This window comes from Papio anubis, chromosome 5 (genome assembly GCF_008728515.1).
Source record: "Papio anubis isolate 15944 chromosome 5, Panubis1.0, whole genome shotgun sequence".
NCBI classification, from domain to species: domain Eukaryota; kingdom Metazoa; phylum Chordata; class Mammalia; order Primates; family Cercopithecidae; genus Papio; species Papio anubis.
Window position 1 is genome coordinate 163,822,103 of NC_044980.1, and position 19,740 is coordinate 163,841,842.

Sequence of the window (19,740 nt, forward strand, 5' to 3'; positions counted from 1 at the left end):
AAATTTTCAACTCCTTATGAGATCACCATTGTTACTTTGCTCGGAATTGGACTATTTTCTCGCCCTGTGCCTGTATCTCCCTTTGTTTCTATCTCTCTCCTCCTTTTAATCTTTCCTTTAATTTGGACCAGAGCTTCATTTATACCTACTTCTTTGCAAAAGTGTTGGCGGATTCTTGGATGGAAATATAAAGCATTCTAATTGAATCCTAGAAAATAAATTAAATATGTCTTGTGTATAAGCCTTGCAATACTGGCATTTGTGTTGGGAAAGAAATTGGTGTCACATTAATTGGTATTAACTTTGAAATGTGCATTTTGGTTTCTACCAGTGATTTGCACTTGTATGAATTTAATTAGATGCTATGTGCCCCAGGTTGTGTTTCAGATGAAAATGGGAGATGGGGTGATTGGCAATAAACCTGACCTTTACTGACTATATTGGTTTTCTGTTATTATTGCTGTAACAGATTACCACAAGGAAGTAGCTTAAACAATACTAATGTATGATTTTATAATCCTAGAGGTCAGATGTCCAAATGGGTCTCAGTGAGCTAAAATCAAGGTGTCAGCAGGGGTCTAAGGAAGAATCTGTTCTTTTGCCTTTTGCGGCTTCTGGAGCCCACCTGCTTTCCTTGCTCATGGCCTCCCTTTCTCCATCAGCGTCAGGCCGAATCCTTCCCATACTGCCATCTTTGTGGTTCTCCGACTTCTGCTTCTCTTTTCCACTGTTAAGGACTCTTGTGATTACATTGGAACCACCTGGGTAATCCAGACTACTTTTCTGTTTTAAAGTCAGTTTATTAGCAACCTTAATTTCCCTTTATCATATAACCTAATATATTCACAGGTTCCAAGAATTAGAATGGATGTCTTTGAGAGGGTAATTATTCTGTATTCTACCTGCCATATTGGTTTATCACAATTGCCAAAGTGTTTCACACAGTACTTATACAGTAAATCCTCAGTAACTGTTGGCTACCATCATTTACAGTTACCATATCATTTCTATTACTTACTTCTCCTTGCCCACTTCCCCCAACTCCCCAGTAATCCAGCTGCTGTTTGCATTCAAATTTAAGGAAATGAGAAGTTTCACTGTTTTGTATACACTTCGGAGGGGGAGCAAACCCAGATTTTTGTTGTTGGTGTTATTGTTTTAGATTCATATGCCATAAAATTCACTTTTGTAAAGTACATAATTCACTGGTATTTAGTATATTCAGAATATTCATAAAATTGTGCAGCCATAACCATTATCTAATTCTGCAACATTTTCATCACCCCCAAGAAACCCTGTACCATTAAGTAATCGCTCCTCTTCTCCCCTCCCCCAAACCCTAGAAACCACTAATCTGTTTTCTGTCTCTATGGATTTCCCTATTCTGGGCATTAACATAAATGGAATCATACAATTTGTGGCCTCTGTATCTGGCCTCTTTCACTTAGCATATTTTCAAGGCGCATTCATGTTTTGGCATGTATTAATACTTTGTTCCTTTTTATGGCTGAATAATATTCCATAGTGGATGTACCACATTTTGTTTAGCCACTCATCAGTTGATGAACATTTGAGTTTTTTTCTACCTTTGGTTATTATGAAATAATACAGCTGTGAGCATTTGCGTACAACTTTTTGTGTGGACATGTGTATTCAGTTTTCTTGGGTAAATACCTAGAAGTGAAATTGATGAGTCAACTGGCAACTCAAATTTTTTGAGTAACTGCCAAACTGTTTTCCACAGTGACTACACCATATTACATTGGTTGTACCATTTTACATTTCCACCGATGGAGGTTTTAAATTGTACAAAATAATAAATGAAATGTCCTACAAATAAAGTATCTGTCAGCCAACATACTTAAACAGTTACTCTTAAATTTTAATGTGATGTCTCTGAAGGAAACAAAATGTTTAGAACTTACAAAATGAATAACTTTCTGTTTAAACATATTCTCAGAGGCACAGTGGAGGTGATTAGCTTTGGGTTTCACCTAAAAACTAAGAAATTTACAATTTTTATCTATGCATGACTGAGAACTTACAATGTTATGTTCACATTTACTTTTCCTGATGGCAATGAAAATATTAATCTATAAATTGGCACTTTACCTTCAAATCATATTGGTTTCTGGACCTTTGTCTTATTAAGAAAAAAACTAACAGCTTCAATTATTATTCATAAAATAATCATATATACATTTGGAACACTAAATATATGACTACGTACTTGAATGTGAAGTTGTAAGAGAGTGAGCTCATGTTTTCTCCTTTTGCATCAGAAATAGTAAATGATACCTGTATGGTAATACAGATTAGAAAAAGTCTTTAATAGTAATATTGTATAAAGTTGTTTGCATGATATAAACAAAAATATCCAGTTCTCCAGCTTTGATGGCACAGCATATCACGTTGCAAGAGCAGGAACAGTGCTAACTAAAACAGTAAACATTTTTATAGTATAATGCACCAGTGTCTTATATTTGCCTACTTTAAACCCAAGTGATTGTCTAGGAATTCCATTTTCCTCACCAGAACTAAGCTGGCTGATCTTCACTCTCTTCTGACTTCATGCAGCTCCAAATTCAGGATTCTGTGACAATAACATTAGTCCCCATCTCTGATGTCTTCCACCTTACCAGAGACCTGGAAAAGCATGAGCTTGGGAGTAAAGCAGACGTGGTTGGGAATCCTGGCTGACATTACCGGCTGGAGGATGTTGGTCAGGCTACCTAATTCCTTTGAGTCTCTCTGTTCACATGTAAAACGAAGAAAATCATACAACTTCATGAGATTGTTCTGACCATTAATGACTTGCAACAGTACTTTGAAAACAGTAAGAGCCACATAAGTGTTTTTTAAGCAAATAAAGTACCAAATCCATTGCCTGCATAAGAACTCAAGGAATAACAGTGTTATTCAGTCACTCCACAAGTACTTCTTGAGTGCCAGACCCTATTCAAGGCACTGGGGATCCTCTATGATGGAAATAGAACAAGTTCCTTCCCAAGGAACTTACATCCTAATAGAGAGGATAAACAACAAATGAATAAATATGTCAATGAATAGCCAGTGTAGTAAGTCCCATAAGAAAAGTAAAGCAGGTTATGGGGTTGGAAAGTGATGTGGGGGGAGGGGGAAATGTGGGTAGCACTTTAGATAGAGTGGTCAGGGAAGGCCTCTCTGAGGAAGTGAGAGTTAAGCAGAATTGCTGCTCACTTTACTGTGTTTATAGTATTTGCTCCTAGACTTCTCCCTGCACATTTTGGTAGCTTGCCTCTTGTGCTCCTGGTATCCCTGTTTGCTTTAAAATTTGAATGGAGAAAGAAATGGAATCAGGAAGTTTTTTTTATCTGTAGCTCAGAATATTAAGTTAGGAGTTGAAATGTTAAAAGTCTGAATTTGTCTTTGTTCTGAATAAGCATCCTTACCTTGGAAAACTTTGTTCCCAAAGGAAGGGCACTGGGCTGGCAATCTTGCAGTTATACTCTTCTTGATTACCATAATCACCTCTCTAAGTCCATGTTAGACTCAAGACAACAATAGTGCTAATGGCTGTCACTTATTAAGTACCAGACACTGAGCAAGGCGGGGGGCAGGGGGGCGGTTACAGATGTTTTGTCATTTACTTAATTCTCATGGCTAACTTTATGAAGTAAATATTATGTCTCTTAATTACAGGTGAGCACACTAACGCTTTGATGAGCGAAGTGACTTTACCCAAAACCAGACAGCTAATAGTAGCAGAGCCAGGATTCAAGCTTAGATAAACTTTTTTTCTTTTTTTTAAGAGATGAGATCTCACTGTGTTGCCCAGGTTGGTCTCAAACTCCTGGACCCAAGGGGTCCTCCTACCCCAGCTCCCAAGTAGGCAGGATTATAAGCATTCACCAGTGCTCCAGCTAAGCTTAGATAAACTTTGTGATTTCAAAGCATCCATTCTTTATAGCACCGTCATCTGCCTGCAGTGATAATTTCCACTGTTCTCATTAATAATTCCATGTTTAGAATATACTTTATCTTAGAAGAGTAAGATTACATGGCTTAAGTATAACGTACATATATTTTATGTATTTAGGATTTGATAATGTATATTTCAATTATTTATTGTAGTCAGGTGTTAAGAAAATAAAGACGTTCTAAAATTCACCTTTATTGAGAAATTACTTTTTATCTAAACACAGTATTTCCCTAATAATGCCAGGCTGTATTCTGTGCTAATACTATAATACTAGTACCACCATTACTATTTATTGAGCATCTTCTATTTTCTATATATTATAACATTTAATCTTCACAGTGACCCTCAAAGATAAGTATTTTTATACTTATTTTATAGATTAAGAAACTGAGACTCAGAGTAATTAGTAAAATATCCGAAGTTAAATAATATACGGTGGAGTCAGACACCTGGGCCTGTTTACTGCAGAGCTCTACATCATTCTCCTTCACTGAGAAACACAAAGATACAGTCTCAGCGCTGTAGAAGCTAATCTGAAGATACTATCAGCGTAAGCTAGTAGAGCTGATAATTCACATGTATACTTTATAAATTTTATCTCATTTAGTTCCCACAGTAACCCTGATCAAATTGTAGTTGTGGTATAATGTAGGTAGTATTGTTATTGCTATTATTAGATATGTGCTTAAATATCTGCAATTCAAGGCAGACTGGTACGATGGTTAAGAGCCAGGCAAAATGCTATGGGAATCCAAAGGGAGAAGGGAGATAACTTGATTGGGAGTTAGGAAAGCTTAGCTTAGACATTGGGAAAGATATTATTTCACCTAGGCCTTGAAAAATAACATCTGTATGGGTCTGTGTTGTCACCAGTTAACAGAGAAGAGGAGTCACTTGGTCACATAGCCAGTTGACAGAGAAGAGATTCTAATTTGGTCTGCCTTACTCTTCACTCAGGACACTGACCTTCGTTTAGAACAGCACACCAGTAAAGATTAGTTAGCCTTTTGGCATCTGTTTGTAACAAAGCTAAGTCCCCGATTCTGTTGTACTCCTGAAACAATGTGAAATTGAAGGAAAGAGATAAATCACAGAAGATCAGAGTCAGCCAGATCAGCCATTCCTTAAGAGTCAAAGGATCTTGATCCTGCCAGGACCTCTGTTTCTTTGTCTGAACAATGACTATAGGCCTGTGTTTTTCAAACATTCACAGGCATCTGAATCATCTGGAGGGCCTATTAAAACAAAATTGCTGGGACCCACCCCCAGAGTTTCTGATTAAATGGATTGGGATGGAACCTGGGCATTTACATCTAACAAGTTCACAAGTGATGTCGATGCTGCTAGGTCAAGGACCAAACTTTGAGGACCTTCTCTGAGAGCTCATTTCCTCTCTCATACTCTATTTAAAAACTCTACTAATAGCGTAGAAATTAGGCGGTCTGAACCATGTCGTTCCACCTCCAACTAAGTATTCCACCTTAAGCAAGACACTTAATCTTTCTCTGCCTGTTTCTTAAGTAGAGTGCAGCTCATAGCTCCCTGTGACTTAGGACGAATGAGTGGATTCAATCTCTCATTTAAAAGAAACCCCTTTTGAAAAAGGATACTATATAAATTATCAATTGTGCATATCCACGTGTGAAGTGAAGATTCTGCTTTGACAGAATCCTTGAGGAAACTTCAGTCTACCTTTAAAGTAAAAAGTTAATAGGAAATGTCTCTTTTCCCACTTCTCTGTTTAAAAAAAAAAAAAAAGGAAGCTTAGTAAGAACTGTACCCATGAAGAATGTATTTAAAATCCAAATGACCCATAAGGACCCCATCCTTTTTGGCAGATAAAAGTTTCCCTGCCATTTATTTAATAAATTAATTAAAAAGAACATAAATAAAAGAGAATAATAACTTAGAGCTATCTGGGCACCTGAGTCTATGAGCCTTTAGGGCCTTGGCACCCAAAGAGAAGGGGAAAAAAACACTGCATCTCTGAGGCTTTGAAAGTGGCCTTCCTTGAGGCATTAGAGAAGCTCTAGGGGCCCTAGGAGCTAAAGGACTGAGATGCCTGGGGCATGAGTCTGTTAGATCCCCTAAAGAACCAGGGGGAAAAAATGACTGGTAAGTAATTCTGCTATTTCATTTGGTGCAAAAGAGAAGGCAAAACACCAGAATATTCAGTGAGCAAAAGTACAAAATGTGGCATGGATGTGAATGCAGGCTGACCCCTTCTCGGGAATATTTCTAAGCCTAAATGAAGCACTCAATGCTGAGGACAATGTACAATTCTATGCATTTTAAACCATAGTGACCCTTTTGTTTCTCTGATAGGCGAAGATGAGGATGAATTTGAGAATTTCATGCTACCTCTTACAGTTGCTTTTGAAACAGTATTACAAATATTCAACAACAACTTTAAACAAGAAGACGTAAAGGTAGGTTTGTTTCCAAATATGAGGAATGACAGTTTTGTTTTTTCTAGGATATCTAGATCCAGAAAAGGGCTTTGCATATCTGTGTGTGCTCTTTGCCTCCTCAGACCCGCTTTCCCAATTGCATGTCTTTAATTTTTACTTTTATTTAAGCATTTTTCTAGTTTCTTATACAAATGAACTTTGAGGTCAGCAAATAGTTTTGGACAGTCAGTTCATGATTAGATGACATAGATTTGTCTCCTCCGGCAGTTACTGTCTTTAATAGGATATTTCTTGTGGGTACACCACTTTAAACACCCCTATTCCCTCATCTGTCCTGCACTGTTATGTTTCAACATATCTATATAGAGGAATGCACAAACATACACATACTAAAACACTATGTCTCTAAATATTTTTTTAAACAAGAATTTATATAAATCAAGACTTTATTAAATGGCTAGGCATATATGTATAAATAGGAACTGGTCTTGAAGTATTGCATTCTTAAACGGAACAAAGTGATTAGGATAACTGATAGCTAAATAAGGTTTTTATGTGCCTGTGGGAGCCATATTAGGATTGATTTGACAAGTCAGTTCAGCTGTGGCAACAGTCATAATATCTAAGACAACATTATGTTTTATTAGTAAAATCCTTAAGTGTAGCAAGCTGTCTATGACAAAACAGCCCCATATTTTAAGGTGGGGGATGGGAAGCACAAGCTCTGCTAAATAGAAATAGTATCTTCTGAAATTACAATGTATCAGGGCAATATTAAATAAATTGACAATGATTATTATCTTTAACAGACTAATAAATGCACTCCAGAGAATGTAGACACCTTTGTTGGTGATAATTGAGTCATATATTTCATAGTTATTTGAAATATGTTAGAAATATTAACCATCTTTTGCATAGCATCTCTTCACAAAAAAAAAAAAAAAGAACCAGCAGTAAGAAGCCAAATAGAAAAATGATGGCCTTTGATAATTATCTTTACGTAATTCTTCTACCAAAAAATAATCAGCCAAATGCTATACCTCTTAATTTAAAAGAATTTTTGAAATTAATGTTTATCAGCATGCTATAGTTACAGAATTTTAAAACCAAAAAAAGGATCTTACAGATTCTCTTTGTGTTTATACTCTTCCTGAAATTCGTCAGCAGAGTTTCCACTCAGGTTAGCTGTATCTTTTAGATGTCTTCCAAATATTTTCAGTGACCAACAAAATCTTTGCAGCTTTTAGGTTGCTATTTCTGCCCTTTATCAAAAAGAAGCAGAGAAGTTGAAAAACATCATCTTTATAAAAATTACATCTGTCTCATCTGAAGATTTCATTATATTCCAAGACCATTTTGTTGTAATCCCATCTAGTTTGATAGAAACCATCTTCCTAGAGTCATTTTTAATGGAGTTCCAGTGATATATCCCTAAACCAGCAAGTTCTTAACGACCCTGGAAAGTGACTGCTTGATTACACTTTAACGGTATTTGCAAATAAAATCACAAGTAATTAAAGGGAAATCTCCAGGCTTTTGAGCAAGTTTGATGCATGATAACTGCCTGATTCAGCTTCATCTAGAGTAATGCTGTGTAGGCAACAGCTACTGAGATCAATAGCAACGTAATGATAGTGGCAGAATTAAGTGAGTAACCTGAGAACTGTGCCTCAGAATGCATGCAGCTGCCACGAACCAAGGCCACACAGTGCACTCCGTGCTTCCGTCCTAAATGTTCATCAAAAGACGCCCTGCAGGAAAATGGAGTTAGATGCTCTTTATTGCTGATCGTGTCTCTTGCCACATTTATCAGGGAAATTGGATTAGCAGTTGGCAGCTGCAGGTAGACAAGATTCTGCAGTGATTAAATATGCAGCTTGGCTGCATTTGTTGTGACAGACCTTTAGTAAATTCTACTGTAAGCACCATCTGTCTAATTTGTATAAAGAAAACTTGGTGCTTTAAGCTACCGATAAAAAACTAAATCTGTTGCTTTATCATAAACAAAACTTTTGCACTAAATGCTTTTAAATGTAATTTATTAGGTTAAGGCTATTTTTCTATCATGATGAATAAATAATACGTGCAAAAGTGCTTTCAGGTACTTCATTCTGCAAGTACTAGAGATAAAAACATTTCTGTTTTGTTCTTCAATAAAGTATTTAGTATTCCAATCCACAGGAGGTGATGCTGTTAAAATATCTCTATGAAAATGCCGCAGGACTGCCAAATTCATTTAATTTGCAACTCTTACCAGGATTTTCTAACTCCCTATTTATAGATATTTTCAAATGCAGATTTCAGGATAAACTTAAACATTAAGGACGTGTGTTGCCAAATTGAAATATAGTTGTGAGGGGAGGAAATGCAGCAAAAGTCTTGAATTTGTAGCTTTATTTTCTTACTTACTCTTAACAAAATTAAAGAAAACATTGAAATTTTGTCTTGGGTTTTTCTCTTCAAAGTAAAAGGGAAGAGGAAAAAATACTCTGACAAATCCTAGCTTTAGAGTATTCTTTCAAAACATATGTTTCCCCCTATAATTGTGTCCATGGTAAAATATAGTCCAGTACTCCCCCGACTCATGCATCGTTTTTGATTTGGTCATGACATCATCAGTTTCAAGGAAAATGAATGAAAACTTCTCAGAGAAAGAGGAGCAGTTAAATAGGAACCTGCTATCTTTAGTCCTTTCGTAAAAACTCCACAATGTTAAATTATTTAAAATCCTTGATTTTCAGCATGCGCACATTAAAAGTTTTCGCACTAAGTGCCAAATGTTGCAAACAGCACTTTAACAGAATGATTTTGCTTTGATCCCTGTAGCAGTTCCTGAATAATTTATCACAGGTTATTGCCTTAATTCTGGAGAGGGATAGAGCAATAAAGGCAGATGAAAACACTCCAGTTGAAACACCTTGGGGCCTGCTCATTCCTCTGACACGGCTCTTTTGTTGGAACTATTTAGAGGTTATTAAGATGTGTCTTCAGAATTAAGAGTATGCTGTAAGGATGAAGACAGCCATCTTAATTCTAAAGACAAAGCACAATGACCCTTCACCTTCTTTTTCTTTGTTGTTATTATATAGTAGAATTATGAGGATAATATTATAGCTGCCCCCAGTAGTGCCACTACAGTAAAGGGTCTGTCAGACTTTCCATTAGAAACCCTGTTTTGGGGGTCAGGGTGGAAGGAGCCTCGTTTCAGCTGTTTCCCAGCCCATTCGTCTCACACTTGGCACACAGACAACTGTTCACCATGCAGCAGACTGAAGAACTCAGCAGTTACTCCCTAACTATCCAAAAAGGAATCCATACGGTTAGATCCCCAGACATATCCCACTCCCCAAAACAGCCTCACTAAAAATACAAGAGCCTCTCATTCTTCAGATCAATCTTGTGTTGACCAACTGTAAGAGAAAGGCAACTTTTAAAATAAAACTCTTTGCACTATTTTAAATGAGATGGTAAACTGCAGCTCCTCCGTTCCTCAAATTCAATAAGATCACCTCTCACTCTCAAATTACTTAGTAGGCTGGTTGAACTCTTAGTTAACAGCTTTTCTTTTTAGTATCAGGGCTGGATATGTTTTGGCTATTAAGAAAACACTCTCTTTAGTGTTGTTTGTGTATCCACGTAGATTATTACAATATGATCTGCTGCTTTGAGATAAAATATATTGTTTGAGCATAAGAAAGCTATTTCTTATTAACACTGAATTTTTCTGTTCAGCTGAATTCATTTAGAACATTATTATATGCTTCCTCTGTAGTAACATTTTCTAGAATGATACATAGATATAATTTCATAGCCACATTTTGCCACTTAAAAAAAAAAAAAAGTCCATAGATTTGAGTCCTATAGACCACTTCTATTAATTTGACATCGTTTAAGGCATGAAAAAATTGTGATAAAAGTTAATCTTTTTGTATAACGAGGATAGTCTAAAATATTTCAAGAGCCCCTTATACTAGACACAAAGAAAGTAAAACTCATGGTTCTTGTTGACTAATTTAGATTTAAATGGTAGATATCTCATGTGTATGTGGAAGCTTAAAATTTTTTGAAGCATACCCTGAAACTTGTAAGTGTACCTAATAAAAATAGAACAAAAAGCCTACTTTAGTAGAAAGATTGCAAAGCCAAAGAGTCAGAATAGAAAAGTTTGAAGAAGGCTTCTTAGAAGATGTATTTTGTTCTGGAGGCTGCCAGGAATGTGAAAAGCTGAGAAAGAGAGGAACAGACTCCAGGTGGTGGAAAAAGGCTATATAAAAAGGCAAAATGTTTAAAAACAAATGGCAGGTTACATGAGGGAGCTACAAGGAGGCCAGCTGGTTGTAGAAAAACAAGAACTGGTGAGAGTATGAGAAAAAAAGGAGTAAGTCATTTAATAGAGCAGAAACAAAAATTCAGAGTTTTCAAGACTCAGAAATTCAGATAACTATCATTCTGTGAACTGTTAGACAGTATAGAAACTGAATATTCCTATAAATAACATCCAGTTATATTGAGTCACCTCTTAGGCAGAAAGAAAGGAGAGGATGAGAAATCCTAGATACTTCCGGGAGTTAAACTATTATTTGCTACTTTGAAATTAAATTAATTAAATCAGCCATTAAGATGAGGGTCAGGATTCACTGTTTGCTTAATAATAATTTGAACTCCTTCCTAAAGAGGTTTTCATTTATTACCAAAGTGTGAGTAAAGAGAAAATCTGGTAGGAAAAAAAGTTCAGAGACCATTTTCTAGCTGAGTATTTGCAAATGAAACAGTATCTTTAGAAGTCACAGTTGTATATCTCAATTATCCCACCCCCTTGTTTTGTAATTATGTTTATTTGTGCTCTTTGTTCCAACATTCTAGCATCTGTTCATGGGTTTTCTTTTTCTCTTCCCAAGCATCAACCTAAGGACAGCTTAATTAAGAGTCCAGAGTACAAGTCCGATCTCTTCTCTTCAAGAGTCAAGTTTTTGGGTTTTTTCTCTAAAACTAAATATTTATGAAACATTTACTGTGTATCAGGCTCTGCTAGGCATTTTCACATGAATTTATCACATTTATTGGTCACAGCGCTTCTGTGAGAAATGCATTATTAGCCCCTTTTATAGATGACAAAAGTGAGCCTGATAAATTGCCTTGCCCTAAGTCTTAAAGCTGGAATTCAAATTCAAGTCTTATGACATCAAATATAGAACTCTTTTCCTTACATCTTCCTCACTTGGGGAATGTGACTGCCATTCTCCGTATATCATAGTACCAGTAGGTCACTTGGCCAGTTTTATTTTGTCCTGAAGTTATTAAGGATATTCATTAGGAATTTTTAAATGCCAGTGCCTTTCTAGGATAGACTCTAAATTATGTTGTGGGACCGATTGCATGCAAGCCGATGTTCAAGATTTGCTGTTATTAAATAATGGCTAGACCCTGTACATATCTGTTTTGTGTAATTATCAATCCTGATCTTTTTTTTTCTGATTTGGCATTATTCAGAAGCAAAGTATATTAAGACTCTTAAATGCTTAGCTACGCTACTGGAATTATGACTTAGCTAAATTTATAAGAAGTAAAGTGGAGTTATCAGCAGATTTGATGGTCTGTTTGTTTAAAGAGTCTATGCTTTTCTGTAGAAAGAGGTCTGAAGGAGACATTTTAGCTAATGAATCAAAATCAGATATGTGGTCATTATTGCCTGATTATTACTCCATCTGCTCTGCGCTAACGTGAAAATCAATTACTGTGTCTCTTTCCCACTGACAGCGTATGTTGATCGGGCTGGCAAGAGATCTTCGAGGGATTGCCTTTGCACTGAACACAAAGACCAGCTACACCATGCTGTTTGACTGGATGTATCCTTATTACACTGTGACAATACCAGCTCTGTGCACAGAGGGATGCCAGGCCCCTCGCTTTCGTTTAATAGTATGGCACAGTAGGGAAGAGGAAACAAAGCTAAATGAACTAATGTGTAATCAGCTAAAAATTACAGCACAGTGGCAGCAGAGCAGATAACTGAGCACAGTATTTGGAAACCCAGCTCAGAGAGGTCACTTTTTTGGTGCCGTTAAATATTGATAACTTAAAAATGACTTCCCCCAAATGGTTGTTTATGTTGGAGTTGAAGGGATAATCTGGTAACATCTTTAGGGATCAATGAATCCTACCACTTGGCATTTTTGAGGGGAGATTTGAATCTCCATCTCAATTAGCAAGGCCAGGAAGATCATTTTATCTCTTCAAGGCCTAACTCATCCTGCCACAGTTTTTCATTATCATGAAAATAATTAATGGACATGAAAAGGGGAAAATAAATAGTCAAGATTTGTCATTTGGTGTAAATTTTGAATTGACCTTTGCCAAGGGTTAGTACAGACAGGAAAAAAAAAAATCCCCCACAGAAACGCCTTATCATATAAGAGTTAAAAGAGCATAGACTTTGGTGATAAAATCCCAGCTCTTCATTTACTGTGTTGTGAACCTTGGCAAGTCATTTCACCTGTCTTGGTTTTCTCATTTGAAAACAGATATAATTCAGTTTCATGGTATATTGTAACCATTAAAATAGGTAAAGTATACTCTGTATAATGTCTGGCACATTTTTAGTAGTTGTAAATGGTCATTAATATTGTTCTAATAGTATTGTATGACTAATCTTTGATCCCAACAGGAAGTGATATTGTATGCAAGTCATGTAAGTGTCATATAATGCTTTCATGTCTTTTATACATGAAACCATCAGAGCATGTGAAAAAAAGTATATAATCTCAAAGCTAATTTGCTTTTTAATCTAAACTATTTCTCAGTTGCTTTGCTTAAACCCTTCTTATCCAAAGTTTCCTGTAAATTAAATTGCAATGGAAGCTTCTTAAAGGTAACTTTCAACTACTATGCCACAGTTATGGCCAAAAATATAACTAACAGGGGATCTAGGCATGTTTTAGGAAGAACTCCACATATTATAAAAATTTTTAAACATTAATTTGATACTGATGTATCTTTAATTATTATTAAAATATACTTCATCAGATTTATGTACCAGAGAAGGGTTACAGATAAAATTTTTATGTCATTGAGTAATCATGCACATGGTTTGTATCTACATATAATATGTATAGAGATTATGAAATTTCAACATGGAAAGTCTTAAAATTCTCTTAGTGACAGTTAAACTGGAATTATATGTGACCCTTTTATTTCTGCCTTTTTTTTTAATTTTTAAGAGGCAGGGGCTTGTGTGTTGCTCAGGCTGGACTCAGAACTCCTGGGCTCAAGCGATCCTCCCACCTCAGCCTCCCAACTAACTGGGACTGTGGGACTACAGGTGTGCTCCACGGCACCCAGCTTGACTCTTTTATTTCTCTAAACATAAAGAGCAACTCTCAAAGTCAAAATTTTCATTATTTGAAAAATAATAAAAGTCTACTTTGGGCACTGTAATATCGATGGTGTCTTGAAACCAGTCTACAACTCTAGGCTATCTAGTGATTAACATTTCATGTTTTTCTCTTCAACAATTTCAACCAAGAGTTAAGATCAGAAACCTTCCCCTCAGTGTCAAAGAAGAACTATCTGCCATAACTGATACCACCCAAAATTTAGAGAAGATACTGTATTGTTTTCCATTTCCTTATTTAGCTCCTTTGGGGGTAGCAGGGGAACCCTTCTGAAATGAAACTTTTGTCCAGCAGATGGCAGAAAATAGCAAACGGAAAATCTTGGGACTTAATGTTTTGTTTTGAACTAGAAACCTTTGTCTCCTCCATTTGACCATAGACGTTGAAGCTCTCAGGGTCAGGGGCGGGGAGAAGTGTCAGTTATGCCGGAAGCTGTGTTAGATTGCCAAATGGGGTGGTTTGGTACTGGCGTTGCTTATAATAATTGAGTTTCAGTAGCAAATCAGCTTCCTTGGGAAAAGGCTAGGGGCTTTTCATAATTGTATTGACAACAAAATGAATATGATAAATGGTGTTCATTCAGTTGAGACAAGATTTATAGTTTTCCTTTGGGCGAGGGATGAAGAGCAAATATTTATAATAATAGTAAAATTTGTTTAAAAGTTATATTATTTGATAATTCAAAAAGCTTTATTAAAATATTTTGAAATACTTTAAGCAGTTTCAGGTGATAAAGTACAGATTCTTTTCAAAGTATTCAAGTAATGCAAAAATGAATAAGTATGATAAAAAAATGCCATGGATATGAAAGTCATTTATTCTTCCTGAAATATTGATATGTCAAACCGTCAGTGATGATTTCCACATTACTGCTGGGGAAAGTTTATTTGCCTTTTATCCACATAAATGTGTGTTCTTTAATTTGTTATACAATCCTTAGCATGCAGAAGAAACATCCTGTAAGAGCACATGTCATCTTAAAGTCAAAATGCATTTTATTTATGGCGATTATTTGATAAAATGCTATTTTAGTGGTTAGCTATTTAATTCAAAAACATTTCTATAAACACTGACTGCATTAACTGCCACACAAACTACATTGCTTTTCACTCTGTCCTTCCAAAACTAAATTGCCTGAAACTACACAGCAACCATCTTGATAAATGGTTTCCAGGGCTGGAGAATTGAAAGAGGATCATTGACATACTTCTTTGCCCCTGTGATGGGAATGCAACAATAAGAAAACACCTTATCTTGCAGTGCATCTAATCTCCTTCTTTAAAATTTTCCTAGATCATACTTAATCTGAAGTATCAAAAATCCAGATGGAAGCTGGGAAAAAAATTAAGAATTTGTATGACATTATTTCCTCACATGCAGTCTTTTAACTGTTAAAGTCTGATTATTGAGCTCACGGATTTTTAGTCAGGAAGTCAGTCCTGTTATACAATGGCAAGGCAATATAACAAGATACGTAGAAGAGATACAGACTTCAGAATAGGACAGTCCTAGATTCCAGTCCTGGATTCACCACTTAAACTGTGAGTCTTGAGTAAGCTACTTAATATCCCAGAATGACACGCCTGTAATCCCAGCACTTTGGGAGGCAAGGCAGGCGGATCACAAGGTCAGGAGATCGAGACCATCCTGGCAAACACGGTGAAACCCCGTCTCTACTAGAAAATACAAAAAATTAGCTGGGCGTGGTGGTGGGCGCCTGTAGTCCCAGCTACTTGGGAGGCTGAGGCAGGAGAATGGCGTGAACCCGGGAGGCGGAGCTTGCAGTGAGTGGAGATCATGCCACTGCACTCCAGCCTGGGTGAAAAAGTGAGACTCTGTCTCAAAAAAGAAAAAAAAAAAAAAAAATCCCAGAATCACAATTTTGCTTTCCATAGAACAAGACTAATAATACCTATCTCACAGGTATGTTGTAAGAAGTGTCATGATTCTGTGATTAATAAAGGGCCCAGTACAGTGGCTGTCATAAACTAAATACTCTACAGCTGCTGTTAGTTCTTTTCCCTGATACATAATGAGACAAAGGAATCCCATTTGCTCACTTATTCAGCAAAGTGGGCTAAGGGCTGTGCTAGGTTCATGAGGAATATAGATCTGACCCCAAACAAAGTCAGTTTCTTATTTACATAAATCACTATAACCAAATATAGAAAGTGCTAAGAGCCATAACAAAGATACAAACAGGACAGTGCATGCATTTAGCTGGGGAATCAGAAAGGGCTCTGGAAAGGCGAAGGTGTTTCCTTGGGTCTTACCAAATAAGTAGGATTGGACCATATGGAAATAGGAAGAAATACAGGTTTTCGGTTGGTCTAGGCATCAGGTTGAAGGAGTCAGTAGCAAAGATGTTTTATTACAGATACCATTCATTTCATGGTTGGAAATGTAGTTTGTTTGGGATTCTTGAATATCAGTCTAAGGAATTTAGACCCTTATTCCATAGGTAGTATAAAAAAACTAATGGTTTTGATTGACTAACAAAATCAGAATTGTTTCTAGAAGAAAGTAATTGGCAATATCATTTTGGGCAAACTGAAATAGAGAAGAAAGTAAACCTGAAAATTCACTGTTCAGCAAGCTTTTTTTTTTTTTAGTTTTGTTTCTGTGCCAGGCAAAAGGAATGTGAGAATGAATAAAATGATTGCTCTTTAGAAGCCCGCTCTCTAGTTGATTTCACATGACTAATAAACAATCAAATGTCAGTGTGTTATAACAAAGATGCATGCAAAGGGCTATATGAGCATGTATGAGAAAAAGAGCAGTGCTTTTTGCAAGATAGAGAAAGCTTCTCAGAAGTGAAAGTTAAGCTAAGCCTTGAAAGATGGATAGGCATTTGCCAGACACAAGAGAGGAAAGGTTTCCAGCAGCAGTCCCCTTGTGAACAAAGGTTCAGATGTTTACATATTCATGGAGTACACTGAAGCTCTGAACTGGCAAGCTATTTCTATTCTGGAGCCACATCCGCAAACCCTGGTCTCCTAACACTTTTAATGAAAGCTCTTTTGCCTTCTGGTATTAACAACTGATGAATGGGTGGATGGACGGATGGACGGATGGACGGATGGATGGATGGATGGATGGATGTAAAGAAGCAAACCTGATATTTTTCACATTTTCATATTTGGTATCCTATCAGACAATGTCATATCATTAATGCCTTTGATTTTTTAATTTATCTGATGTGGACCTTAGAAATTCATTGAGAAGATAGTGAAAGCAATTAGATCTGTGCTTCTTCTACCTAGCGGCTCCCATTCTCTTCTTCCTACTCATATATACATAGTCCTCACAAGGCCACTGGAAAATTAAACTCCTAGCGTGGGTTCTGGTTCTCATCCTGTAATTGAGCCTGGCACTCTCACTCTGCAGCCCTTTTAACCTCTCTGTTGAGTAGACCTCTACTCTGCTTTCCAATAATCCCTCATTTTCTCTGTGGCAGTCACCTCTGTCAGAAGCATATTAGAATTGGCACCACTCTCATTCCACACAGAAAAAGGAGCATCCCCTTATATCTCCCTGCCTTATCCCATAGTGAACACTGTGTGCTCTGAAAAATATCATGGTCCTGATGCCATTATAGAACGCCTTGCAGAGGCCTATGTGTGCCTCTGCTATTCTTTGTTTCTGAGATTTGGGTTGAATTCATTTTCTCATGAGCCTTCCAGATGCATTCCCACTAATGAGTTTGTGCTCAAGAAGTCCCTTGGTGGAATATTTTCTCACCTGTGCTCCTGTGGCATTGGTTCAGAATTTCTGTACTCAAAGCATCCTTATTATATGTCGGTCACCCTGATTTGAGCATGTGTTCCCCAAGATTAAAAGCTATATCTTCCTGGCCAGGGATGGTGGCTCATGCCTGTAATCCCAGCACTTTGGGAGGCCAAGGTGGGCAGATCACGAGGTCAAGAGATCGAGACCATCCTGGCCAACATGGTGAAACCCCATCTCTACTAAAAATACAAAAATTAGCTGGGCATGGTGGCGGGTGCCTTAATTAGCAGAGCAAGACTCCATCAAAAAAAAAAAAAAAAGGTTATATCTTTCTTAACTCTGGATCCTTAGCCCTTGGCACTGTACATAGCACATGGTATCTACATCTATCAAAAATAACAGCTTTTCTAGTCCATAGAAACAAAACAGTAAGTTGTCTGATAACAGTCAAAATAAAGTGAATCATGTGGACTGACTTTATTTTTGTTATTTTCATCCAACTGAAACCTTATTCTTACATATACACTCACTTCTTATCCCCCTTCCCTGCCTTATTTTCCTTTGTAGTACTTTTTTTTGAGACAGAGTCTCACTCTTGTCACCCAGGCTGGAGTGCAGTGGTGCAGTCTTGGCTCACGGCAACTTCTGCCTCCCGGGTTCAAGCGATTCTTGTGCCTTAGCCTCCCGAGTAGCTGGGATTACAGGCAAGCGCCACTATGCCTGGCTAATTTTTGTGTTTTTAGTAGAGATAGGGTTTTACCATGTTGCCCAGGCTGGTCTCGAACCCTTGGCCTCAAGTGATCCACCCACCTCAGCCTCCCAGAGTGCTGGGATTATAGGTGTGAGCCACCGTGCCTGGCTTTCTTTGAAGCACTTTCTAATGTATATTTATTTTGTTTATTTTCCGTCTTATTAGAATATAAATTCCATGAGGGCAGGGATTTTCTTTTTTTTTTTTTTTTCTTTTTTTTTTTTTTTACAATGCTTGTTATAGAATAGGACTTCAGAAAATAGTTGATAAGAAAACTGTTTTAGTATATACAAATGCAGCCTTAGCATGGTATGTATGTCTAATAGGAGAAAGTATTGCTTTTTGCACTTTTAGGAAGCATACCACTCTTAAAGTTATAGATGGCTTATTTTCATTGAACACCATGTGAGCTGTTTTCTAAAACTTCAAAGTGAAATACACAATTAAATAGTTCTAATCAAATAAGCTACACTTCATTTTTAGGTTGCACGTTTATAGCAACAAATAATGTATTGAAATCTATTTTGTGCCAGGCCATGCATTCAATAAGTACTTAGCATATGCCCTCAAAAAGCTTATAATAGGAGAGATATACAAGTACTATTATTATGCTAGCACCAGGTTCCACCACCATACACAGGAGACACTCCTAACCCTTTAGGGAGAGGTAGGAGGCAAGTGCATGTGATATCAGAGAAGGCTTCCTGGGATAATTGACACCCATATTGAAATCCGACATTCAAATAGAAATTAGCAGGAAGATGGTAGGGTCTCTGCTCTTTAGAAATGCACTATCTAATGGGGCAGACAAATAACACAAGCAACCAAGCCTAACATACTGTGTTGTAAGAGATATGGTCATGAGTACTCATTGAACGTAGATGAGGAAGAGACTGATGCCTTTGGATAAAATAGAGAAAACATCCCAGGGGAGATAAAACTTGAGCTAGGTATTGAAAGACAGGGATATGTTAGACAGAATAAGTGGTTTATGAGGGAATAGAGACAAGAGCTGGCATTAGTGGGTTTGCAGGGAGTTATGAAAAGCTAAATCATGAGCAGAAATGCTAAGAGATGAAGCTGGAGGTAGGCAAGAACCAAATCTTAAAGGACCTTGAACACCATGCTAAGGAGTTTGAAATTTATTCTAAGAGCAGGGAAGAAAATTGTGATGACCTCACCATGGAGATTTCTACCCCGAAGCACACCGAAAAGAAACACCATTAAGTGATTTAGTTTAGCATTTTGATCTGAAACAAAAGACAAGTATGTTGGAAAACATCAGAAAGAGACTTGAGGATTGGGAAAAGAAAAGAGAAATGAAAACAGTGACATAGAGTTTTTCTGCTACAGTTTGGGACCTTAATCCTATATTCATGTGTCAACTTGGCAAGGAGATGCCCAGTGTCGATTAAAGGGCCAGTGGAGCTGAGTCAGTTTTCCAGGTTCTGATGGCCTTCGGCGTAGATTTGTCAGAGGCATATACTCCTTAGTGTT

At 37.0% G+C, this 19,740-nt stretch overlaps 1 protein-coding gene across 3 annotated transcripts in view; it reads left to right on the forward strand.

Annotated features, from left to right (window-relative positions):
- RANBP17 (RAN binding protein 17) overlaps positions 1-19,740 on the forward strand; it is a 432,717-nt gene that overhangs the window by 324,695 nt on the left and 88,282 nt on the right. For all 3 annotated transcript variants that reach the window (XM_017960123.2, XM_017960124.2, XM_009209561.3), the window contains 2 exons: positions 6,287-6,390; positions 12,130-12,218. In XM_017960123.2, coding sequence (XP_017815612.1) covers positions 6,287-6,390; positions 12,130-12,218 — 193 coding nt within the window. The remainder of the gene's footprint in view (positions 1-6,286; positions 6,391-12,129; positions 12,219-19,740) is intronic.